This window comes from Cibotium barometz, chromosome 62 (genome assembly GCF_041138505.1).
Source record: "Cibotium barometz isolate CiBa-2024 chromosome 62, ASM4113850v1, whole genome shotgun sequence".
Lineage (NCBI taxonomy): Eukaryota > Viridiplantae > Streptophyta > Polypodiopsida > Cyatheales > Cibotiaceae > Cibotium > Cibotium barometz.
In genome coordinates this window covers 29,540,842-29,568,587 of record NC_141107.1, presented here as the reverse complement: position 1 = coordinate 29,568,587, position 27,746 = coordinate 29,540,842, and the positions used below count along the sequence as shown (strand labels likewise).

The 27,746-nt window shown below is 45.2% G+C and overlaps 1 protein-coding gene across 2 annotated transcripts in view; it reads left to right on the top strand.

The window, feature by feature from the left end:
- The window catches only part of LOC147604342 (paired amphipathic helix protein Sin3-like 3), a 28,889-nt gene extending 14,638 nt beyond the window's left edge, over positions 1-14,251 (top strand). The window contains exon 11 of one of the 2 annotated variants that reach the window (XR_015265417.1): positions 12,984-13,053. Coding sequence is in view for 1 of the 2 variants with exons in the window: in XM_086795309.1 (XP_086651435.1) it covers positions 12,984-13,192 (209 nt within the window). In the remaining variant the exon portion in view is untranslated. Of the gene's footprint in view, positions 1-12,983 lie in introns of both variants that reach the window. The other variant, XM_086795309.1, reaches the window with a different exon arrangement.
- Positions 14,252-27,746: the final 13,495 nt, after the last annotated feature.

Sequence of the window (27,746 nt, the reverse complement as noted above, 5' to 3'; positions counted from 1 at the left end):
TACTGAGAGTGACTGAAAGGCATAAGTCTGATTTCCAGCTACTAGAGCCTCCATGCATATGGATCTCTAGATCCGCCATGTAGTAAAACTGGCAGTGATCTCCGAAGCTGAGTCTACAGGAGAGTGAGATCTATGCATAGACTCTGGTACTTCATCTAGGGTGATTGGTTGAGGGAATCCTCTATGAATCAAAACGGCCCTGTCTGAATATTCTCCCTTCTAGAGAACCTGAGGACCTGACTTTGCAAGCCAGGCCACAGATCCCGAAGTGATGTAGCAAGCCAATCAAGTGTGTGATGCTCTAAGCCTATCTGTAACCCCATATGCAATGCTGAGAGGACTTTAAAGTTGTGCAACACCGCGGGAATCTGGGATTTTCATCAAAGGTAGGTCTCCACAGTAAATGAGTGTGCATGAGTAATGTGATGCCAATGGTTTTCAGTGTGCTCTGCGGGTGGGTATTCTCTTGTTTTCGGCTCTTCTAGCATTCTTAAATGTGTAGTCAAGGAAGGGGAGTGTCTTGTGGAGAGATACTGTATCAATCCATAGCCACTCTCCTGGATCCCATGGTAGTTGCTGGAGAGGACATCCACAATAAAGCCAAAGATGACATGGATTACCCATGACAAGAGAGGGATGAGGGTCTATGTACCAACAGCCATCACTGAAGCTAATCACTCTGATCATATGAAGAATCACATCGTCGATCGTCTCTTGCTCTTAATCTGACTAGTCTCCAACCCTTAGCCACCTCATAAAAGATTGCCTCTCGTCCCTGGTCCAAAAGGATACTTATCACATTGTAAGGCACCTTGTAAGGGAACACCTGTGCCTGAGAAGATGCCCAACCAATGAACCTGTCTGCCCTCAATCTGGTATAACTGTGTCAATTTGCAGAGTATATATGTGAGTGCCTCATAAGTCCTGAGTGATGATATAGCGCTCAGGCGAGGGAAGCTCTCTGAAGACTCCAGTGCGCACTGGGGAGGTTGGTCCCCTCTCCCATCTGGACACACTGCACATGTATCCTGAGAAGCCAGTGAGTGTCCTATGTCATCAACAAAATGTTCATTCCAAAAGATGGGATACCAGAGGTGATGATTGGCTGCCGCACAAATTCAGCTTCCCACAGCGGAAATCATCAGAGCCTAGAAACAGATCAGAGCATCCCTCTCATGGGTTCCCACTCAGACTCAGCGTGACAGGGACAGATGTGATGCCCACAAAGCAATTTGCTCTAATCTTGGGGAACATCAGGAGGAGCTACTCTATTGGAGCTCCACCAGCCTACATATAGCCTCTGGAACCCTTGTGCAATGTGGTGAACCATGAACCAGGTTTTCTTAGCCTCAGCATGGCACATCACCTCCTGTTGGTATTTTACTGGTGCAGAGTTATCTTGGGCCTGGATCTGATGGCATGCATCAAACGAGAGCCAAGGCGGCCTAGAGCACTATCATCTTACCTAGACATAACAGAGGCCTTAACATTATCGATCCTGACAATCAGTGAATATCCTTGCTAGGTAAGTTGTCGTTAGAGGGCTCCTTCCTGGCAATGGACCTTTGAACAATTCCTTCACTGAGCAGGTTCAGGTTTGTACCGGCATCTCAAATATCTGCAGTAACCTCTCAATCCATCTGAAGCCAAGCTAAGTCCCCCATTCCCACGTATCTACATCACTGACTCAAAATCCAAAGGATTTGTGCCAATCAACTAGTGCACCCAAAGTAGAAGTCCTTTAAAGCTGCTTTGAAGCATGGGAAGTTCGTGAGAGAGGCCCTTTCGGGTACTCTCAAATACACAAGCATTCCCTCGGAAAAACTTCCTCAATGATTTAACATTTCCTACCAGTGTAAAGCTGTGGTCTTCATCATAGAAAAGACACAAGTTGCCTAATCAACAAAGATGCAAACACTTTTGGAATATCTACCTTTTACTAATCCCCCAATCACCTCAGGTAGGAAAAAGGTGAACTTCAGATCCAACATTTTACTGCTAGGAATCTAGGATAGCATACTGCACTAAGTTAAACTTGTATCCCAATCATGTCGTCTCCACTGGAAACTGCACCATGTCGGCATCACATTCCTCTTCCTCCATAATTTCTACCTCATGATGTACTCGTCAAGTCTATATTTGGCATGTAGTACCTCCCTTGGACCTTCATGATAATCGTGTACATCGCCATTAAAACAAAGCCAAAGTGCATGTTGGTCAACAGATTGAAAGATGTCCTTCATGATGGGCTGCACCTTGCTCAATACGGTTTTGTGCCTAGGCGTCAAATCATGGATAATATTGCAAATGCCTACATAGGCATTGAATATGCGAAATACACGAATCTGGATGTACTCATAATGCAAATAGATATTGAAAAGGTGTTTGACACAGTTCAATGGCAATTCATAGCTCAAGCGATGGACAAAATGGGTTTTGGTCCAAAAATGAGCAATATCATATACTAGCCGTACGAGGAAGGGACAAGCCAATGTATTATTGGAAATGAACTCTTTGCTCCATGGAGGGATGTCCACTAAGTGTCTTGCTTTATGCGATAGATACTCACCCATTGCTCTTGTACATGGACAATTGTAGAAGGTAGGCTACATGGTATTGACATTACAGGAGCTAGTCAATTTGTTAGTCAAGTGTATGCAGATGATTCCTTCTTCTTTCCCAGGAACACACAACATGATGTCAATGCAATCATGATGTCAATGCGTTGAGGCTATATGGATTAGCTGCTAGATTGAAGGTTAATTTTACCAAGTTGAAGTTGTTGCCTCTTAAAGAATGGGACTAGCATTCCATTCTTTGGCCAGGTTTCATATTGCCTCCATAAGAGATAGTATGGCATCTTGGATATCCTATCGGATGGAAAGTCTCTCTCAAGCAACAAAGGCAATGGGTTATGGATAAGCTGAATCATAAGATTGGCCTGTTTCGCCTGGCTGCCTGCTGCACACAGCTTTGCCACTGTTGTGGATCAATTAAAACCTCATGTGCGTGTACCTACCACCTATCATATGGGTGTTGAAGCCCTTCGTATGCATGCCTAATACAACTGCAGCTGAATACACATGCTTACCTGAGCTTTCTCCTGCAGGCGGTCCATGTTCGCCTCATACCAAGGCTTCCCTACTACGGCTATGCACACCTATGCAGGCCAGGTATTAGGTTTTCTGTGCTTAGGTTTTCTACATGCAAACATACCGGGGAATCACACATCTCTCTACATACACCCTTTCTCCCGCACTCACCCTCTTTCTCTGCCCCCGAACCACCTGGCCCAAAGCATGTGTGATAGAAAACCTCAAAAAACAGCCAAAAAGCATACTTCTCTCTCTTTGGATTTGTCTCTCTTTTCCTCCCTCTACGACCCCACATGCCATCCAAGCATGCATGATAGAGAACAAAGCACATACCTTGAATTCAGCCCTAGCATAAGTGATAAAAACCATTTGCAAACCTGGCTTTTGCTTGCATGCCCCTCATGTTTAGGGTGCTTTGATACCAATTGTAAGATCCCCCAAGATCTCATAAACACAAGACAAGCATGATTAGTACCAAATCAAAGGGGTGTAGGGTAGCTCACCTCCCAACCATAGACCACCCCAGAGCGCCAGGGCTAAGGCTTGCTTGGACTGTGTCCCAAGCCTAGGCACAAGCCTCCTGTCATCCACAACCACACCTATAGAATACAATACAATAGAACCCCACACTCAATAGGCTCATACCACTTATATAGCCTCAATCAACCTATAAATAGCAATAGACTCATGAATAGCTATACTTTATGTGATAACACTTATAAACACACCTTAAACCTTGTAGTCACAGCCTTTTGCACTAATCCTCAAGGTCCCCTAACCCCAGACTGGGCCCAACTAACCATGTGGTTAGCATCAGTACGTAACACTCCAAGTGCAAAGAAAGGCTTCACGTTCGGGAATCTCTTTGAAGGTGCTCCCATCGGCCCTAAAGGGTGCAAATGATGCTTGTCTAGATGAAGCAGATAATCTCCGTGGACGGGTTAATTATGGCCTCGATAGCCATGCTGTAACAAGGGCGCCAAATCTTCCATGCTACAACGCTGCTGTGAAGAGCTCCCTATCATTGATTTAAGGAGCTAGAGGGGTCCACAGAGTTGGAGGGGCCTTGGCAATGGGGATGGCAGTGACACGGCAACCTCAACACCAGACTTGTGCCATCCTCCTTGTATGGTATTGCTGGGCCTGCCTCTAGTGATGTCACGTGCACACCATTCAGGTGTACAGTGACATGGCATCATTTCTAGCATCATAAACATCATCAGGATTTATCAGGCATTTTATGGGCATTTAAATGAATGTTTTCAGCATGTACCACATGGTATGATTTCGATTCAGCATGGTAGCATCACAGTAGCCATATAGACCAGCATTTGGGGCTTGTGGAGGCAGCCGACAGCATGTATACATCAGCCGACCAGCGTTTGTACCCTTTTATGACATTTATGGTATTTTATCCCAGTCGTGGGCTTTTTGCATCTGGCCAACTGCAGCCAAGCTGGCCGACCAGCACCTGTTCCCTCATATAAATACAAGCGCATCATCACATCTTAGAACAGAGCATTCAGCAAAGTGTTCTCCAGCGTTTCTCCTCCAGGAAGCCTTGGGAGCAGCATATTCAGCCACGCATCAGCATTCAGTCCATCATATTCAGCAAACGCATCTATCTCCTAAGCGTTTCCTTCCCAGGTAACAGGAGAACATCTGTGTTTTCAGCATCACATCAGCATTGCTTCAGTCCCAAAGCCATCCCTTCAGCGTTTCCTTCCCAGGAGACAAGGGAAAGACAATGGGACAGCAGTTCATTCAGCATAACAGTATATTCAGCATATGGGCAGCATATTCAGCATCATATATCTATTCAGATCTCATTGTAACTGTCTTACGCCAAAATGCTGGAGGGAGCATTTGGCATATGTGTTTATCTAAGGGAAGTTCGGTTGCAACAGTTGGCGGGGAGTGTTCAAGGGACAGCTCACGCGGCAAAAACGTGCCCAGATCTTGACCAGCCTGGGTATGGTGAACATGGCCCAAGTAGTTAACCTCGAGGAAGAGAACTGGGGAGTCAAACCTGATCATTTATTGTTGGGAATGACTACACTGGTAAACTATACCCAAAAGTTAGCACTTATAGACACCAGTGCTAATCATAAAACCTGATGTCCTACGACACGTGGGACTCTCTAGTCCAACCTACTTTACTCCACGCCCAGGCCACAGTCACTACAGTCGCTTGAAATTGTGTTAAATGCCTAGGTGTTATTACAATTCTATTTCACATTGGGAATAACCCCCTTAGAAGGGAAGTTCTATGTCATGCCTGTAGGAAAAATATACCAGAAGAAATCCTCCTTGGAAGAGGATGGATGGGCCACAACAAGTGTCACATAGATTGGGAAGCAAGGCCAGCCACAATATAACTTGCCTCAGGAGAGCTCAGAACCAGCTGCTCATGGAGCGTCTCCAACTCTTGGAGGCAGCAGCAGCACGTCCTTCTACACCTCCAGCAGCACCCGACTACATCTCCCTCTTCTTTCAGATGGAACAACAAAGGAGAGAGGACAAGGCTTGAAGGAAAAGAGAAAAAGAAGAAAGACGGGACTATGAGGAAGCCCAATGCAGGATCGACGAAGACCGGCGTCAGGCTGAACTCGCCGCTCGGGAACACCAACGTGAGCTTGATCGAGAACGTATGTTACTCGAACACCAACGGGAAAAGGAGGCCATACACTTGAGGTATTAGCAGCTCTCTTCAGTCTCCCTAGTCATAGGTGTCACCAGCCAGCAGCGTGCAGCCCGCAGCAGCATCAACCACCATCATTCGCAGTCAACCAAACTTCAGTAAGTACGATGGTAAGTGTAATCATTCATCAGTTAATCAATTTGTTCATCAATTTAATGCTCATTTTCCATTAGCTATAGGATCACAGACCCACAAGACAAAGTCCACTTAGCGGCTCCCCATCTCACTGGTGAGGCAGTCACTTGGTGGCAGCATTGGTCTAGTATTCATACAGACCAGGCCACAGGTGTCGCAGCCTTTGACTGGGACATCTTTGTCCATGACGTGAAGACCAGATTTCTCTCGCCCCAGTACATGGCTGGTCTGAAAGACGAGTTCTATGGACTCAGACAGAACGGATCCCCAGTGCTTCAGTTTTCCAGTAAGGTTATTACTTTAGCACAGCAGTTAGGGTTATCTGAGCAGGCCAAGATGGAGCAATTCATTCGTGGATTGGACTCTAACATTCGGTTCACAGTTCGTAACTTTGAACCAAGTACATATGACCGGGCTCTGACTCTCGCTTAGAACGAAGAAATGAAGCTTAACGGGGGCAAGCCCAAGCAGGCATCTCAGTCCAGTACCAAACCCCAGCAGCAGCAATCAGCTGCACAGACAGGGAAAGGTAACGCATCTTCTAAAGATGCTAAGAAGGACAACAGTAATAGCTCCAGTTCAGGGGGTAAGAAGGATAAAGAACCTAAGAAAACCCTTGATGAAAAGGCTAAAGCAGGCATTACTGGAGGTTATCTTCCTCCAGAGGAGCAAAGAAAGTACCAGTCAGAAAATAGATGTTTTTTTTGTCATATTATAGGGCATGGTAAGAAGGATTGCCACAAATGGCAAGCGGCACAAGCCGCCAAAGCTCCTTCTGCCACAGTTGCCACAGTTAGACTAAGGTTGTGATTACTACGGGCAAAGACCTCACATGTCACATTGGTATCAGAGCGTCACAGGGTAACCAGCCTTCGATTATGTTCATTCCATCAGTCATTTAGTCAGACATCATGTTAATCGCTTCCGCACAGTTAAACCCAGTTCTCAAAATCTTGCAGGCCACCCTTAGGGATTTTCCCTTAGGTATGCATTAGTAACCCATCCATCTGCATTCTTGCACATCATATAGGGTTGCACATGGCTTGCATAGTAGTCATCTTAGCAGTCCGTCTTGCATCTGCAAGGCATACATGTTTGCCCATGACCTCTCTGGGGAAGAATGACAGCCATCACCAAAGGAGTACATAAGTTTTGGGCTTCAACTGGCAGCAACAGGGGGTTTCTCTTCCACAGAAGACGGAAGTTTGCTCCAACATCGCCTCAGGAGTACATAAGTTTTGGGCTTCAACTGGCAGCACAGCAGGGGGTTTCTCTTCCACAGAAGACGGAAGTTTGCTCCAACATTGCCCATGACCTCTCTGGGGAAGAATGACAGCCATCACCAAAGGAGTACATAAGTTTTGGGCTTCAACTGGCAGCAGCAGCAGGGGGTTTCTCTTCCACAAGACGGAAGTTTGCTCCAACATCGCCTCAGGAGGTTCAGAGCTTCAGGAACGACGGAGATGGTAGGTGAAAGGTTTCCACAGGCAGGTCAGGGGTGACTCAGGTATTTCCAAGCAGTTTTAGCAGCATTTGCCATTCAGTTCCCGCAGTACATAAGAGTCTTGGCTCAAAGGATTTCACTCCTGCAGACGATCTCAGTCCCGGCAGCAGAAGACAGAAGGGGCAGTGGTTCGGAGGAGAAGGATCACCAGAGGAGTCGAAGATTGCCAGGTATACCACCCGGCAACAGTTTAGCAGCGGGGAATGTCACGTGCACACCATTCAGGTGTACAGTGACATGGCATCATTTCTAGCATCATAAACATCATCAGGATTTATCAGGCATTTTATGGGCATTTAAATGAATGTTTTCAGCATGTACCACATGGTATGAGTTGGATTCAGCATGGTAGCATCACATTAGCCATATAGACCAGCATTTGGGGCTTGTGGAGGCAGCCGACAGCATGTATACATCAGCCGACCAGCGTTTGTACCCTTTTATGACATTTATGGTATTTTATCCCAGTCGTGGGCTTTTTGCATCTGGCCAACTGCAGCCAAGCTGGCCGACCAGCACCTGTTCCCTCATATAAATACAAGCGCATCATCACATCTTAGAACAGAGCATTCAGCAAAGTGTTCTCCAGCGTTTCTCCTCCAGGAAGCCTTGGGAGCAGCATATTCAGCCACGCATCAGCATTCAGTCCATCATATTCAGCAAACGCATCTATCTCCTCAGCGTTTCCTTCCCATGTAACAGGAGAACATCTGTGTTTTCAGCATCACATCAGCATTGCTTCAGTCCCAAAGCCATCCCTTCAGCGTTTCCTTCCCAGGAGACAAGGGAAAGACAGTGGGACAGCAGTTCATTCATCATAACAGTATATTCAGCATATAGGCAGCATATTCAGCATATTCAGCATCATAGATCTATTCAGATCTCATTGTAACCGCATTCATCATCTAATATAGCTGCATTGCATTGACACATATTTGTCTATCTTTTAAACATCATTAAGTGCAGTTTAGTTAGACTAAGGTTGTGATTACTACTGTCAAAGACCTCACATGTCACAAGTGACCAGGCTATGGTGCCCCAGCTGATAGAGAGAACCCCCAATCCGTCCATCTTGAAGAGGTGGAGCATTGGCCACTAGATCTGCTAAGCCTTCAGGCAATCCCAAAGGCAATGATGGTAAAACTCTTTTAGGTCCTCGGACCAATAGCAAGTCACAAGGTGGCCTACAATTGCAAGCCACTTGCCCACTTAGAGCCTCCTATGTGTGACAGGCTACCACAAAAAGAGAAAGATCTATCGTGGCCAAAATCTGCTCCACAGTTTCTTCTAGAAGTTGGTTCTAGAAGTCGGTGAGGACGGGAGCTGATATACCATGGGCTGCCTAGGGCCACAAGGCAATGGGGGTGATGCCTGCACCATGAAGCTGAATCTGCCACCTCAGGCGAGTTGGGTAAGAAAAGAAGAGGTAACCTAGGTGTTTAAGGGGAGCTAAGGGATCTTGTTAGTACCATTAGGCTTGGTCCCATTGCAAATAGGCCAGGGGAGCAGTTCTCACACAACCAAAGCTGCCACAGGGGATCGTCGACAACTTTGAGGGGGGAGGGATCGATGTTCCACACTTACCTGTTAGATCCAATAACTTGGACATGTTGAAGGGGTGCCCAAAATTTCACCGATTAGATCTACCCTGTGATCTATATGCAGCTAAGCTAGGACGACCACTTTGTTGGAGGTCCTTGTGAAGACTGAAGATCCAAAAGGGAATGTCATGCCTCTAAAAAATTGCAGTTCAGATTTGGGGGGGAGGAGAGGCCATGGGGATCTGCCACTCCATGGGGGTAGCTGAGTTGATGTTGTCGATGAGTGCTATAAATCCGCAACCCAGCTACTGGGTTGTCAGGGGAAGGTAGAAAAAATGAAGTCAAAAGCCAAGGGACTGTCTGACCGAATCCCATGTGGCCACATGGTATGTGGTTGCAGGAGCCAAGCTGGTAGCATGTAGGGAGGCAGATAAAAGTGTTCCAAACCAAGGGTTTCCACAAGCCCCCCTCATCCAGGGTAGGGGGAGGTTGGAAGAGGGATGATTTCAATTTGTCTGAGGCTTGAAGAAGGTTGGCTGCAAATTTGTTCTCGAAGGAGTTGTTAAACTTCTGGGCAGGGGCCTTTCTAAAGATTGATCGTATGTTGGGAAGCCATGGTCCTCCTCGAGTGGACTGTGGAGGTATGGTCAGTGAGGAGGTTGAATGGTGATAGGAACTTTTATATGGGTTGTTGAACTTGTCCAATGCAAGATCTCGAAAAGGAGCCACTCCCTCCACTCTCTCCTTCTCCTGCCCTTGCTCAGGGTGTGAGAGTTGCCTGCCCCCCCCCCCCCCCCCCCCCCTCCTCTCCCTCCTTTCAGCGCAAATTGGGAACTTCGTCTCTAGTGTGGATGATTGACTTGCTGGGGCCTTCAAGCCAAGTGAGGCTTTCCTGCAGCTTTGGAGAATCTGTGACAAAATCAAGGTGTTCGAGTGCATCACGGAGTACAAATCTTCAGAATCTTGGAGGATGACGCACCACCTGAAAAGGTTGTGGACAATGGGGTGTAGGGGAAGGGTGTAGATGTTGGTAGGAATATGATGACAAGAGATGCGTGGGCTTTTTCTTACATGACATTTACACAGAGAGAATTGTGTTTACACATTAGCTGAGTGGGTGATATTACGGTGATATTGCATAGACACTCGTCACCTCTGTCTTTCCAGAGGTGCGGCAGTGCAGGGTGTGCAAACCAGAAGACACTCCCTCTCCCAGGACTGTCATGCCAAAGCCAAACAGGCACCACAAGGGACTCGTCTCGAGATACTCTCTCTCTCTCTCTCTCTCTCTCTCTCTCTCTCTCTCGATGTTATCCATTAGGAGCTCCTAGTACCGTACTTTTCCTCATAGTTGTTTCAGTTTCAGTTAGTTGTTTAGTTGTTTTTAGCTTTTCTTACACAGACATTGTATCAGATCCACCAATTGTTGTAACCTTTTTGGTCTCATAGGTCATTTTGGCCTTCTGAAGACGTTAATATATCATTTCATTTCATTTCTCTCTCTCTCTCTCTCTCTCTCTCTCTCTCACACACACACACACACACTTTCTTTCTTTTTAAAAAAAAGTAAAAACCAGTGTTCTATCACACAACATGGGGAGGATGTACTTCAGAGAGAAGTCACCCAAGGAAGAAAGCTAGACACAGCAGAAAAAGACTTCAAACTGTGGGATATCAATAGCCTCCAGCTGTCTCTCGCTCACACACACACACGTGCATGTGCCTGCTCAAACACACACCCTTTAGCCTCATTATCCACTTTACATGTAGTGCACGGGCCTATTTTTCTTTTGCTACTGCTTATGATCTTCAGTTTGCACATGGAACTTCTTAACACTTTCTAGTATCATAGACCCATTGGGTCTTTAGTAGATGAATATTTATTTCTTCTTCTTCTTCTTCTTCTCTCTCTCTCTCTCTCTCTCTCTCTCTCTCTCTCTCTCTCTTAGTAGATGGAGCCAGAGTCAAAGTTACATTACATATGTCACTGTCCAGTATATTATGAGATACGAGGCCGTTTTCACTGCCTATTCAGAGAGGGTTTCGGACCACTTTCGAGAGTCATGAGATACCAGGATCAGAGATGCCTCAGATTATACTTGCTGGAGCTGCATAGACATAGAGAGGGTCTCTTGAGAGGGAGGGGATCAGAGAGGGAGAGACACCTACAGAGGAAGATTACAGACTTCTTTTGACCAGAGATTGAGCAGTCAGGCCAGTAGGCATTGCAGCTAGCCCCAGAGTATAGCCACACAAGAGGTACACTGATTGATCGGGCTATAGAGCTGGGGCGGTCAAGGCGCCCCAAGATGAGAGGCCCATCTCGACACCGGCGCCCCAAGATGAGAGGCCCATCTCGACACCGGCGGAGACTACAACAGAGGATCAGGACCATACTAGTACGGCATGGGAGACGTCCAGTCAGAGTACTCACCATGGAGGACATTGAGGATATCCGCCATCGACCGATGAGAGACATCTTTGGATAGTGATGTATATGATGCTTACCTCTGTTGCTGGAGTTTTCCTTCCCAGATGTTATCCATTAGGAGCTCCTAGTACCTTACTTTTTCCCATAGTTGTTGTTTCAGTTTCAGTTAGTTGTTTAGTTGTTTTAGCTTTTCTTACACAGACATTGTATCAGATCCACCAATTGTTGTAACCTTTTTGGTCTCATAGGTCATTTTGGCCTTTTGAAGACGTTAATATATCATTTCATTTCTCTCTCTCTCTCTCTCTCTCTCTCTCTCTCTCTCTCTCTCTCTCTCCTCCCCCCCCCCTCCCCCCCCCCCCCCCCCCCCCCCCCTTAGACAGAGTAATCACAGCAAGAGATCAACCGCATCATCCGTCTAGATGTAGATGTGACTAGGCTTCACACAAATAGGACATGGATATCACCATCCGAGCTTTTCCCGAACCTTCAATCCTACAGAGAGCATTTCTTGAGGGTCACTAGGGATAGTTTCATTGAAAGGCACAGTTATCTCCACACACGTCCCATGCCATGAGGATTGCCATTGGTAAGCTGAGGGTGTCATCACACTGCCTTCAGATTTAGACGGGGAGAGTAGAGAGCATCTCACGAAACAGACAGGTATGCAGGCTATGCAGTACTGGGGAGATTGAGTTTGAGGAGCATCTCACAAGACAGACAGGTATGCAGGCTATGTAGTACTGGGGAGATCGAGTTTGAGGAGCATCTCACGAGATAGACAGGTATGCAGACTATGTAGTAATGGGGAGATCGAGTTTGAGGAGAATTACATACTTAGATGCCCAGTTTACTATGAGACACGGATGCTACCATTGGCTCTTTAGGGAGGGATTTGGGCCGTTGTCACAGAGGTGATGCATTACTACAGAGATCTCAGATGCTTTTGGTCTTATGTCTATCCAGCATGCTATGAATATAAAGGCCACTTCCATTGTTTATCCAAAGAGGGGTTTGGTCCTCTTCATCAAGTCATGGAGTACATGGACCAAAGATGTGTGGCACTTTTCTTCCATGAGATGCAGAGGCTTGAGAGTAAACTTATGAGGGGCAAAGAAAATGTGAGGACCATGGCCAAATACTACTCATAGCTTGTTTTCAGACTGTTGTCCAAAGCCAAGCTAAAGAGTCAGATAACAAGGAAACACAAGGACACCCTACTAGCCAACGCCTTGAGAGATCTCTGCCCCAACGAGTCCCAATCACAACCTTGAGACAGTAAGCTGCATCTAGATGCCCACAGACTTCTTTGAGGACATGTCCGTGGAACTGTGCCCACTACAGAGAGCACAGTGACTAGTCATGCATATTCTTTGTTACATTGACCTACCCTTGTCATCTTTTATTTCTTTGCCGTTACAGGCCTTAAGAGGTAATCTATGCATTTGCATACACATTGTACCCTATTGGTCTCATTGGTAATTTGGTCTCTTGAAGACCTTACTGAACACACACACACACACATTCTTAGTAGCATTCAAAAGAATTAACATAACACCCTCCTTTTCTGTAGCAGGTTCCCACCTCAATTGTATTAAAACCTGCTGTAGTATAAGTGAGAGAAATTTGTTGAAGACCCATAAGCCTATCGTGCTTCCTGCTATATTGAAGGGGATCAAGAAGAGGCAAGAATTACTAAAGAAGACACTAGATAACCTAACAAAATCTCAGCACAAAGCATATGAGGAGATGACAAAAAAGACATCTAAAAAAAAATCAGCTTGAGGAAAAGAAAAAGCTTTCAAATGAACGACATGTAAAAGTAAGCATTTGAGTACCAATTTCCAAAATGGTACTGTTAGGAAATGCAAGTGATTTGTAATCTACTGCAACAAAGTAAGCAGGACCCCTATTTGCCCACATCCCACATGCATGCGCCCCAAGAGAAGAGACTTCTGAGACTAAAACTAGTACATGATGTTATCCATGAGAGACTGGAAGTCGGATGGTCAAAAGAAAAAGATCGTAACTAAACAAGTCACCTTGAAGCAGAACAAAATGTCCCATGTACTATGTTGGCTCTGCATCCACAAAAGGTCCTTATCATGGTAGAGTACTCTTGTGCTGCTGAAGGATGTCCTTGATTTGAAGCTGTTGCCATCATGGCATCCGAGGTCCTTGTGGATGGGTGCTTGGCTCTTTCAAGCTGCATTAATCTATATATGGTGTCACCTCGGGTGCAGTAGGGGTCATGTCTGATGCCAAGGATGTTGCCATCTGATGTGGTCTGGTGTGTCGATCCAACTCGTTATGAATGGAATTCCCGATTTGTCATGTGATGAAGATTAAGGAAATTTTTTAGAGATGCTCGAGTCAGATCATACTTCTGTTTTCAAAAGTGAGCCCGAAGGTCCTTTTGTGGTGATGTAGCTCTAGAAGATAAGAACGTAAACATCACTGGTGACGTAGCTCTAGAAGATAAGAACATAAACATCACCGATCTTGATAATTCATGACTTGGGCAACTTTAAAATTGCTGGGTCTGCATGTTTGGTTGGAGGCAGGATTTCATCAATATGTTAATTTGATGTTTGTAATTTGGGGGAGGTGTGTGTTTCTCCTAGTTTGATGTGAGCGGAGGCAAGGGTCTCCCACATTATTGTATGGTTCATTTGTTTGGGTGAAATGTAAAAGGGAAAAGGGAGTATAAAAAGTGTGTAAAAGGTATCAAAAAGCTGTGGTTGAGGATGTGGACATTTTAGGCCACTTGGGTGGCAAGCTATGTGGCACATTTCTGTGGTGCATGTTAGCTCTTTGAAGCTATATTATGATGAATTCATTTGTAGGAGAGTTTGATCAGCAATGTGCTTATACTTATGCCATAAGTAATTGTCATCCAATGAAGCTTCCTAATTAAATTTTATTTATTTATTGCTTCATTGTTAGTTTTATTATTTGCTTTGATTGTCCCTAGCACATTAAAGTTTTAAGTTGGTAGCACAGCCTCCTAGCGAGGGTAGGATGTTTATTAGTGGATTTAGTTAAATCTAAGCAAGTGTATAGGTGGATTAGCTGTAAGACAGCATTCTTAATCTTTCTTTGTGGGCATTAATTAGTTTTCTTATATCTTCTTAGTGCAAATTTGGATCTCTTTCTATGACAATAGTAAATCATGCTTAGGATAAGAGAGGAAAAGTATCTTTATCATTCATTGAGAAGGAGAGAATTTGCTGTGAGAACTCTTTGTGATCAAGCTGCAATCTTGCAAAAGAGAACAGTGATAAGTTTGAATATGTATATTCAAGAGAGCCCACAAAGCTTCATAACCTCTCAAACACAGCTGCCATTGCTACAGCCCATTAACGGCAAGTTGTAAATAGGGTACTGCCCATCATTGCACAATCTGGTGTAGCTTGACGGCACAAAACTCAGCCTCCTCATCAACATATGTCAAATAGCCCCATCCTTATGGTGGCTCAACCTGGCCCCTTGCATATCTTTATTTATTTATTTTTGCAAAAAAGAGACTTCTATTAAGTAAATAAAATCATACAAAGGGAGATCTCAAGCCAAAAGGTGGGGAGATTCTCAACCAATCGAGGGCATTATGCTGCCATAAAAGCCCCGTAGGAGTGGAGGAGAAAAAAATACCATGGTTCCACTCTATCATAAATCTGCTGCGTTTTGTAAACGCAGCTCTAGAAGATCCTTGTATGCAGGCCCAGGTGGCCAAAAGAGTGTGAACAATGTTAATCCTACAAATACACTGGGTGTCATAAATCTGAATACCCTCGAAGGCCTCTAAGCATTTGGTCTTCCAGATATGCCACGTAGTGGTACTAGTAATTATCTCTGAGGTGGTCTCAATACTCAATGAAGTGAAGGAGAGAACATGCGGAAGCATATACAGTAAACATATGAGAGAGTGCAAAGGAGATTGAGAGAGTTGGACAAGATCACCTTTTATAATAGCAGTAAAGCTTTTCAATGGCAATGGCCAGCAAAAACTGAGTGTTGAACTATGTACAAGGGAAATGGATGATTGAGTGAATAATTGGGAACTCCTTATATACTGCAATAGGGACCTGTGTTAAATTTGCAGCAATGTGATGAGCTATGGTGGATCAAATGCGAGAATCAACATCATTAACAAAGAGATTAGTCGATAATTAACACGTGATTAGTGAACAATTAACTGATAACTTAATGTAAGCATGGATAATCAAAAACCAGTAAATTCTCATTAGGCCAATGCCTCAATTTATTGAGTTTACATCCAAGTATCTAATCCCACTGATTTCTCCTTGATTCACTCCACCTCTTTTGCTTGATTCTCTCCACCTTTCCCAGAATATCTCCACACCTCCTAAATCTCCTCATGCTACCCTTTATTCTCTCCCAGTAGATGCTTCTCACCTTTTCACACGTTCTCTCACATTTACAAATTCTCTTTTACAGCCTCTAGCCAAGGGCTTGTTCCCGCACACACCCTATTCACTTGCATATTTCAACACCTCCCCTCAAGTGAATACTTCTAGCACACCTCGACCCTATACCAAGTTTCCCTCTTACTTGATAGTCCGCGACCAGTGCCTCAAGTCCCTAAACTCATAGTCCTTGACACTCTCTCTCTCTCTATGTGTCCAAGGCTACTACAAGTGCCCGTGACCTTGACTAAAGTGCTCACACATACATCTACCACATGGCCTACATCATCGGTGGCTCAGAGGTGGTTTTACTTTGTTGGGACAGGTTACATTGGGTTGTGGGGTTTCTCTCTCTCTGTCTCTCAGAAAAAAATGATCTGACTCCACTTCTTTAGGAGCCTTCATGAAGTTTGTCGATGTCGTTCCATCTTCACTGGGTTTGCTGTAGTAGTCTCTTGCTATGTATCCTGGCTTTCCACAGTTGTGGCAAGTGTCTTCCTCCTACTCTGCCCCTTTCTCGTCCTCGTCCTCGAGAGAATCCTCCTCGGGTGAAGAATGCTTTTTCTTCTCCTGCTATTGAGTCGAGCCATTTCTTCTCTTTGCCTCTGGTCTCTTGCTCTAGTAGAGCTCCTTCTATCTCGTGTAGCTTCAATTCAAGTACATTCTTTAGTGTTGCTACAATGTTTTCATATTCACCTTTGTTCACACTCTTCAGTAGCACTGCTAGTGTCTCATCATCTTCTACCTTTTTGCCAATAGCTGCCAGTTGTTGCTTAATGCTTTTATATCTGTTCAAGTGTGATTAAAGGTTCACTTTCCTTCGTATCCAATTTGTAAAATTGTATTAACAGATTTATCTTTGAATTTTTAGCTTGTGTGCCACATAATTTATTGAGTTCATCCCATGCATCTTTTGCCCATTGTATCCCTGTGATGTGATGAATGATTTCATCATTTAAACTGAGTGCGATAAGTCCCAATGCTTTTTCATTCCTGCTCTTTCACTCATTTTCCCTTCTCACCTCTGGGCATTCATCTCTTCCCTCAACTAGCCCCCACAGATTTTTCCTCATGAGCAGATACATGGTTTTTGTCTGCCATGTGTAAAACTGCTCCCCATTAAATTTGGCTATCTCTTGTGCCGTACTCATGATGATGTGAAGGGGATCTTACCTCTTAATCCAATTTCAAGATTCAAGGGTAGTGTCTACCCTTTTACAACTCAATCTGGTGTTTAGGTGATGATTACAACAGATTTATCAGCATAAATTCACCAGAAATTACATTAAACTAAGGGTAACAAATCTATACGGAATGGTTGGAGTATCAAACCATCTCCGAATTGTAATCTAAAGTTATAGGGATCTGTATCACATACCCAGTGGTTAATTTGAACCCTCAATTGTACTAAAAAATAGTGATTAATACTGATTAATCACTGATTAGCAAATTAATCCTCTGTTTTGTGTGCAAAAAACAGAGTATGCGGGGAGTCCAGATCTGAGGCCTTAGAGTTCAAATGAGCTCAAATCCTTACAAAACCATCAATAGCAATTAGTCTAGTAGAGGATTAAGCCAAGAAACACAAGATTTGACCAAACATTGAATGCTTAATCTCTATTTTACCAAAGTCACCTGCAGATTTAATGAAGAGCTTGGATCTCACTGTAGACTTGATTAAATCAAATTTTGTCTTGACCAGCTTGTAGAGCACCCTTGAAAACCCCTAGGGCCAAGAGGAATTAGAGCCATTGCATTTGATGAAACAGAAATCTCAGATTTTCTCCAGAAAAACGGTGCCTGCTAAATCGCGTGGAACAGCAGCGTGCGCTGGCGGTTTGAGCTTTTGTTTGGATAGAGTGGAGCACAAGGATGTTAGCTATGTTTGGCTAAAGTGGCTTGAGCTAATTTGATGTATGATGGGAGATAGAGCTCCTCCACCAGCTGGGGGTACAGAGGGTTTGTTAAAAAAGAGGTAAAAATATTAATTATCTACTAATCTTAATTAGCCAGATGATTAACAAGATAATGGGCTCACAAATTGATGGATTCTAGGCTAGGCTCTGATACCATGTTAAATTTGCAACAATGTGATGAGCTATGGTGGATCAAATGCTAGAATCAACATCATTAACAAAGAGATTAGATAATAATTAATACGTGATTAGTGAGCAATTAACTGATAGCTTAATGTAGGCATGGATAATAAAAAACCAGCAAATTCTCATTAGACCAATGCCTCAATTTATAGAGTTTACATCCAAGCATCTAATTCCACTGATTTCTCCTTGATTCACTCCACCTCTTTTGCTTGATTTTCTCCACCTTCCTAGAATATCTCCACACCTCCTAAATCTCCTCGCCACCTGCTGGAGTTGGAGCGTAGCCTGCTGGTGGTGGACAACTGCCTGGCTGCAGAGCACAGCTTGTTGGAGAAGAACACACACAGCCTGTTGGTGATGGACACACAGCCGGCTGCTGTGGTAGGCTGAAAGCTATCTGTAGTGCAGCCGCCTAAGGGCAGAGCGCTGCTGGCTGGGGAACAGGCGCACAGCCGCCTGCTGAGGTAGGCAGCGCAGCTTGTTTGGCTGCCTGTTTGGAGGCGCACAGCCACAGCCGCCTGGCTGCTGAAAGAAGAGGGGATGCCTGCAGTGGACAAGCGCAGCTTGTATGGTCGCCTGTAGAGCAGAGAAGACAGCCTTGCGAAGTTGGTCACACAGCTGCTATAGATGAAGTGCACATGCAGCCGTCAGCTTGCTGGACAAAGGGTGCTGCCATCAGCTGTGGGGATGAGGTTGGCACAGCTTGAAAAACCAAGGAGATGAACGCCGGGATGCTTCGATACAGGTGGTGGCTCCCTTTTTGGAGGGGGAGTTAACAATTTGAGTTGGCTGGCTCCCCATGTCTGCATGTGGGCGGCCAGCTCCACGGTGGTGTGGGTAGGTGACCATGCACCCACCCCCACACACACACAAGATAAGTGAGGCTCCCCACCTTGGCCCCTAAGTGGGTGCCCACTTTTAAGTGAGTGTGAACATATAACCTTATAAAATGAAAGGTTAGAAAATAAACTATTAAACCAACATGTGCAATACACTTACCACCTGTTCACATGCACCAAAACTCGTCAGAAGACAAAGCAAACTTCACGACTCACTGGCAGGCATCCCCGCTCAGTAAGTAACACGACAAACAGGCAAACACAAAAATACAAGTCATGCGAAAACAGTTTCAAACATGCAAAACATGAGTGCATGTGCAAATAGTATCATGGACATATCTCCCGTTCATGGAACAAGTACAAAATATCTGTTGGGCACAAAAATGGCACGACATAAAACATAAATCCTGGTCTTCCTATGGAGTGACAGTCCCATAGGTAAAACACACTTCCAGGCACGAGCCTCCCTATGGAGTGACAGTCCCATAGGCAAGATACGGCACAAATACCGGCTCTTCCATGGCGTGACAATCCCATGGATAGAACACAGTCCAGGTCATACACGGGTGGCACCAGTCTGGCTCCCGTCCATACGACACCTTCCTGCTAACACACGAGTGGCACCAGTCTGGCTCCCGTCCATGTCAAGCACAAATACTGGCCTCTTCACATGAGACACCGGCCTGGCCTCAAGTGAACGAGACACAAAAACTGGAGATGGACCAAATGGTCGGCCAATTGGTGACACCTGGCACCGCAAAGATCGAGAAATAACATCATAGTCTGGAGGAAGCTTAGTGAGGATAAGAGCAGCCAGCTGAGAAGAGGACAAAGCAGCACCCATAGCTAGTAACTGGTCATGGATAACCTTGGCCTTCATGAGAAAAGACTGCATGGAATTGTTTTCAGGAAATAACAAGCCGTAGAGCTGTCCCTGCAAGGTAACTGCTCTCATTGATGAATCTCGTGCAAAGAGATCCTCCAATTTTGACCATACCTGATAAGCACTGGTGAGAGTTTGCACTGCCGGTGAGACCTCCTCAGTGATGGCCCGCACAAGCACAGAATGCACCTTCGAGTCCCGATTCTCCCAATCTTGTAATTCCACAGCAAATTCATCCTCCTGATCCTGAGTCCACCGCCTAGAGTTTTGAGGACGCTCGGGCTTCGTTTTAGTGCCTTGAACAATGTCCCAAAAACCCTTGTGGATGAACCAGATCCGCATCTGAAGCTTCCAATGAGCATAGTTGGGTCCTTTTAACTTGTCATCCTTGTTCGTACAGGGGGGAGCCATATCCACAGCAACAAAGAACAAATCTCAGCTCTCAAACACTTCTCTCAAGTGCTTTCCAACGAAGCGAGGCACCAGGAACAATCAGCCCCCTCTCAAACTGTAGAGAGAAAGAGGTGGGACAGCAGCAAAACAGTCCAAGATCCACCGGGAATCTCCTACCGGAAGGGCAGGGACTTGTGGAAGAAGAAGACAGTGTAGAGCCACTTGTCTGGGAACACCACGAGCAAGAAACGCACCACCAACAGATGCTGTAGAAGAAAACGCAGCCAAAAGACTTCAAAACGTGCCTCTGAAGAGCAAAACACAGCCTTTAGGGCTGGCCGACAACAACCAGAAGAGGGCTAGACCAGAAACGCAGCAAGGTAATGAAACGCAGCTACTATATGGGACTGATCTGCAGAGCTGGAGTAGTGATGGAAGCAAAACGCACAGCAAAGTGGGTAGATTTGCAGAGTTTGGAGCAACCTGGACCTAAACGTATGATACCATGAAGGAGATAGCACAAGCAGAAGCATAAACAGTAAACATATGAGAGAGTGCAAAGGAGATTGAGAGAGTTGGACAAGATCACCTTTTATAACAGCAGTAAAGCTTTACAATGGCAAGCTTTACAATGGCAATGGCCAACAACTGAGTGTTGAACTATGCACAAGGGAAATGGATGATTGAGTGAATAATTGGGAACTCCTTATATAGTGCAGTAGGGACCTACCCGACTGTCTCTAGGGCTGGCCGACTGGGCCTGGACAAAATAAATAAGGAGAAAATAGATAAAATACCAAATAAATGGTAGATCCGCAAAACATTGAGATGCACAAATTCTAACACGAAGGTGGTGTCTATTGGAGCTAGAGGATATCCTGAAGCAAGATGTCTCAGCTATGCCCCTATGGACAAGTATAACAAGAACTACTCCCCTGCCCTCAGAAAGAAGTTGTGGGCCAGACTGAGTCAACCATACAATAGTACCCCAAGTAATATAAAGAGAGGATCACTCCTCAATCTGCCCAAGAGCTAGGCTATAGATGCCTAGATACTCTGTGCTCCTCTACACTCCCATAAGCAATGATACATTGTCTTAGATGGAGCTAAGTATCTAGGACATAGGGGTCGACACCAAAAATAAGTCTCCACTAGTTGGTGGGCCACAATGTAGAAATAACCAAAAGAAGTAGGATACATGGCTGAGTCTTTGTCAAAATCTCCTCTGAATGGGGGGTGTAATGTCATACGCCTCTCCCAGTGAGGCATAAGAGTGGGAACTCTTTAGGTCTGTCCAAGCATGAGCAACCTAGTGTTACATACAGTGTAGCTGAAGAAAAGTATGCTCCTCTCATGGGGTTAGTCACATCAATCCCATTTCCACTCACCAGGGTCCCAATGTAGATATTTGATAGGACATTCACCATATAGCCATAGGTGCCCGAAGCATGAGTAACCATCACTCGGGAAGGGTTAGTATACCAGCGCTTCCAAGAACAATCCACTACTCTCATTGGATGCATCAGTGGGAATGATGACCACTCTCCCACATCTTTCATGAGTTTTGGGGATGACATTGGGGATGACACGATATGTGGAAGACATGCATTATGCCTCCTTTTCTGATAAAGGTTCTTGTCCACCTCATCCCTAAGGGTGGTGATAAGACTGACATTGCCCAATGGATGCCTATGACATTGCTTGGAACTACATACAAAATTCTTGCCAAGGTAGTGAGCCTTCTATTTCATTCAGTTTTTGGATGGTGAATAGATATGTGATGTACAGGTGATCACACTTGGCTTTGTGATCCGTCCAGTGAGATTAGTGATTTGTTCTGCGAAGTGTTGGTATATTGACCCTTCCCAATGATGATTACTCGTGCTTCGTGGTGCCTATGGCTATATGGTGGATGCTCTATCAGATATCTACATTGGGACCTTGGTGAGTGGTAATGCGTTGATGTGACTAACTCCATGAGAAGCATACCTTTCTTCAGCTACATTGTGCGTTGCTCATGCTTGGGCAGATACCCAAAGAGTTTCCACACTTACGCCTCATTCGGAGGCTGACATTACACTCCCCATTCAAAGGAGATTGTGACATTCAAAAGCCTTGACTAACTTGATCCAACCCTAAGCCCATTACTGATTAGCAACACTAATGCAAAATTAATGATTAGACAGAGAGAAGAGAGAGATGAACTGTGTTTTCAGTATATTAATATGATACAAAAAGACGACTGACTTCTGACCTACTAGACTGACTATTGATTTGCCCCATGTGGGGGATCACATGCTCTATGACTGAACTAAGTCTTTCTATTTATAGGCTCTTAGGTGTGAGGGCAAAAGAGACCAAAGGACCAAATATATGAAAGATCAGAGTAAAACACACAGTATGCAATGGTGATGTGAATATAAAAGATGAAGTCCAGTACAGGAGCTCTATGTGAGACTCCGGATAAGTAGAAAGAACTGTTGTCCCATAAACCGCGATTAACAAAGCTGGCCTGATGAAAGCGTCGATATAAGTGCTGAAGCAAACGTCGAAGACCACTTGATGTATACGATGAAGTGAGTCTGATGTAGGCAATGTAGTCCAGCAACAGTAGATGATGTTAACGCTGCAGTTGCCCTGATGAAGGTGAGGAAGTCAGCCTGATGATGCACGAGAACCTGATGTAAGCGGCAAAGGTGTTGCAAAGAGGCTGATGTAGGCGCCTAGACCAAAAACAGTTAATGCTGCTCATGAACTGGCTGTAGGCGATGCAACGTATGGGCTGGCTGTAGGAGATGCAGCGAACGAGCCGGTTGTAGGCGATGCAGCAAACCAGCCGGCTGTAGGCGACCTGTGTATCAACTGCAGGAGAGAGCGATGTAGTTGTGAGGCGACCCAAGCACAAACGTTGAAGCGCTGATGTGAGGCAAAACGTAGATGCGCCTGGTTTACATGGGTTGGTCCGCCGAGAACAAGTGAATGGTCTCGTATTTATATGAGAATTGAAGTGGCCAGCATAGAAGTCGGCTGAACAAAGAAGTAGACCCTTTTTGGGCTGCATGTTTTAGGTATATTTTCACACACCCCCTCTCAGACCAAAAAGGGATCGTGAGAGAAGATGAGGGAAAAAAGATGGTTGTCGAAGATGAGGATTTATGTGGTTTGACCAAGGTACGGCATGTGGGATTGAGAAGTACTGGAAGAATGCCACAATGCAAGAGGTTTTCACATGCATGAATGCCCATTTTTGGGTTTTCATTCATACATGCGCCCCAAACACATAAAACAGAATGCTGTGCATAGGGAATGCAGGATGAAAAAAATGCAATGCAGTGGGTTTTCACAGGAGCCGTGCCCTCATGGGGTTTTCACTGACTCATGTGCCCTATACAAAAATGGTAAAAAAATGAAGGGAGAGGCAGATCCCCCTCTCAATGAGCGGATGGTGATGGTGGTGGACCGATGCCAATCCGCCGATTGCGAAGACGCTCAAGAATGGGGCGGTTGATGGACTTTGTAAGGATGTTTGCTTGGTTGTCTGCCGTAGAAATGTACTGGAGTCGGATGGTACCAAGCTCAATCTGTTCCCTGTTAAAGTGAAAATGGACACCCGCATGCTTGGTACGATTAGAAAAAATAGGGTTGCCAGCAAGAGCGATCGCACTCTGACTGTCGACGAAGATGGTAGAGGTGGTGTCGATGGAGACGCGCATGTCGGAAAGAAGTTGACGAAGATACATAGCCTTAGTGGTGGCATCATAGAGGGCCCGGTATTCGGCCTCTACTGAAGAACCTACAACAGTGTCCTGCTTTTTGCTAGACCAAGAGAAAGGGGCAGATCTGAGCCTTTCCGCCCAGATCGACAATTTTGTTTTTGCATGTAGCATTAACAGGGCTCAGTTTTCCATGCTGACACCACCATGAGAATGTTGGGAATTGAGGTCAGCAGCCCAGTCGGAGTCCGTGTAACCGTGCAAGGAGATCTTGCGACTGTAGTGAAGTCCATACAAATAGGTACCTGCTAGATAGCAAACAATCCTCATTGCTGAACTCCAATGTGACTCCTTGGGAGCATTGAAATACTGGCTTAAAATGGAGGTACAATAGGAGATATCAGGACGAGAATTTGTGAGCCAAATAAGTTTCCTAACCACTTGTCGGTAGGCTCACTCTTCATGTGGAGGTGAGTCCACTTCCTTTGATAGTTTAACGGTGGGATCCAATGGAGTGGCCACAGGGATAGCACCATCAGGAAAATAGGAAGTAATGAGTTGGAGACAGTATTTCTGTTGAGACACAAAAATACCATCAGGATGTTGGATCACCTCCATGCCAAGGAAATATGAGAGAAGGCCGAGATCAGTCATCTCAAAAGTTTGTCTAAGCTGTGCCATGATATCAATCATTTTGGCTTGATGGGAACCTAAAATTATTAGGTCATCGACATACAGTACAAGGTAGCAAACCAGCACCTGATCAGTGTGAATATAGAGATTGGGGTCAGTGTGATGGGTGAAAACCTTGGCTGTGAAAAATTTGTTGATGCAATGATACCATGCGCGGGGTGCTTGCTTAAGCCCATAAAGAGCTTTATGTAGACGAAAAACTTTGTTCTCAAGACCAGGGAGAGGGAATCCCGGAGGTTGGCCAACATAGACCTCCTCGTGAAGAATGCCGTTTAAAAAGGCACTCTTGAGTCTTAACATCCATATGATAGATTGGCCATTTATGGTGGGCAGCCAAATTGAGTAAAAGACGGATTGTGGTCATTCGAGCAGTAGGAGCAAAAGTCTCATCGAAATCAATGCCTTCTTTTTGGCGAAAGCCTTGCACGACAAGCCGGGCTTTGTATTAGTCTAGGATACCATCGCGGCTTTAAACTTGGTGCGGAAAATCCATTTGGTTCCAATGACCTTCTTATGACGAGGACGATATCAAAGGGAAGTATACCAGAATCACGCATGGTTTGTTGATACCAACGAGGTAAAGGGTTCCTGGGTGGTTGACGAGAGGAGGAAGCCTCCTCAAGAGGAGGATTTGTAGGTAACTGATGGGGTTCATTTGGCACAGTCTGAGATTCTTGTTCAGTTGGTATGGATAGCGGAAGGCGAAGTAAGTCTCGCTCATCAAAGACAATGTCTCGACGAACGAAAACTTTGTTTGATCTTGGATCAAAAACTTTGTAAGCCTTTGATTCAGAAGAGTAACCCACAAAAATGAGCAACTCACTCCTTGGCTCAAGCTTGCCCCTTGTATCATTCGGAGTGTGAGTATATGCTCAACATCCAAAGACACAAAAGTGGGAAATGGTTGGCTTTTCGCCAAAGAAAGCCTCGAATGGGGTCCTGTGGGGAACAGCAACCGTGGAGCAACGGCTCAGAAGATACATCGCAGTGTTGACCGATTCTGACCAGAGACGTTCAAGCAGCTCAGTTGCAAAAAGCATGGAGCGTGCCATATCCATGACTGTTCGCTTTTTTGTCCTCGACCATTCCATTCTGTGGAGGAGAGTTGGTGGAGGTGAGTTGGCATTGAATGCCATGATCTTGCAAGAATTGAGAAAATTGGTGGGAGATGAATTCACCCCCATTGTCACTACGAGCAGTCCCAATGGAGACGCCCATTTGATTGGTGGGGGCTAACCAAACCCATGTGGAAAAGTATTGGAAAGCGTCAGATTTTTACTTTGGGAAATATACCCACATGTATCTTGAATAATCATCAACAATCAGCATGTAGTATAGAGATCCATTCAAGGAAGGGGTTGGGGATTGACCACTCAAGTCGAAATCAATCAACCGGAGGATTCCCAAGGCCCGATGAGTAGCGTGTTGTGGGAATGGGGTATGATGTTGTTTACCGAGTTGACAAAGCTGACAGACATCCTTTGTCAGTTTGAGGCTGGGCATACCATCAACTAACTTGTCTCGAGATAGCTCATAGAGGGTGGAATAGGGTAGATGACCATAGCGAAAGTGCCATAGTCGTTCAATGTCGGAAGGAGCTTGGGTTACATAGGCCCGAACCCAATGAAACTCTGAGCTAACAGAAGATGGCTCAGTTAGAAAATTGGACAGTCGGTACAAACCATCCTTCTGAGCTTGTCCTTTGGCAACAACAAGACCATTAGTTTCATCAATTACCTCAACAACTCGTTTGTTGAAGTAAACACCACGATCGAGTTGGGTAAGTTGGGAGACAGAAAGAAGGTTGAGACCTAAATTAGGGACAAGATAGACATTATCCAAGGTTAGTGCTGGTGTTAAATATAAGACAGTGCCAATGGATTTTATGGGCATCATTGTGTTGTTGCCACATTGAACTTCTCCCTTAACGGGACGTTGAGAAGTGAAAATGTCAGCATTACGTGCCATATGGTGAGTAGCGCCACTATCAACTACCCAAGTGACAGGATGACCACAGGGAAGAGTTGGATGGGCCTCAATAATGGGCACGGAGGGATTATCAAGTAACTGACAAATCTGAATGAGGGCAGAGGCCTTTCCCTGTGGATGGCCTTGTTTAGGCCTTCGTTTCTTCCTTTTTGTGGAGTGGTGGATGGAATCAATCTTAAGTGTGACCTGAGCAATATTGGCTAAGGGGCTAGAATGAGGCGTGAGGGAAGACCAGTTAGACATCTCTTCAGGAGTGGTGAAAGAAACTGACTGGCAAGGTGGGGCGTGAGCAACCTGACTATTAGCTCGCCAGTGGGAGAAACGTGGCCAAGTAGAACCATTTCCTTGTTGTTGGGTCCTTGGAGGGGAGCGTGGTAGAGTAGGTGCTGGATTGCTACCCTCTGTGGATCGCCAATTTGGGGCATTGCTACCACCTTGGTTGTTTTGGCGGGTGGAGGTAGTAGGGTTGGAGTTATTGCCTCTATTTTCCTTGTTTTTAAAAACACACTCATCATCAACATGGCCAGGTATTTGGCAAGAGGTGCAAAATCTATTCTTTTTGGGAATATTTTGCCAATAGGGAATGGGTGTGGAGGCAGGATTTTTGGAATCAGTGTGACTGCCAAAAGATTTGCCTTGATTTCCAAAGTTGCTATTCCCTTTCCCTTGCTGTCCTTTTTGAGTAGAGGAGGTATTGGACACAAGGGCCCCCTCTTGAGTGGAGGGAGTGGATGACTTCTTGGGATGAAATTGGTCATGCAACCTAGCAAAACGCAAGAGTTGGCATTCACACTCATATAGGTTAGGCATAGGCTCTAAACTAATGGTCTGTGTGACAAAAGTAAAGAAGCTAGGAGAGGCAACTTGTTTAGAAGAGTGATAACCTGATCTTCCTGGGACTTGGCAGAGCCAATGGTGGCAAACTCGGCGTTAAGGCACCGATATTCAGCAACTTTGACGATCAGGTCGTCCCCTTCTTTGATAGAGAAAATTTGAATTTGATGCTCAAGATCAATGTGATGCGTACGATCACGTGCGGCATCTCTCTCAACGAGGTGTGTCCATCTGTCAGAGACATAGGGGAACTGCTGAAGTTGAGAATGGAACTCGGGCAAGAGGTCTTGCATGAGCTCCACTATAGCAGTGGCATTTCTAGCCTTCCAATGGCTGATGACGTCAAGAGGTACTAGGGAAGGATGGGGTTTTGGTTCAAGGCCCTTTACGAGGTTCCAAGAACCTTGGGATGTGGAAACTCCCAGGTTGTATAATTATACTCGTTTTAAGACTTGTAAACGAGTCT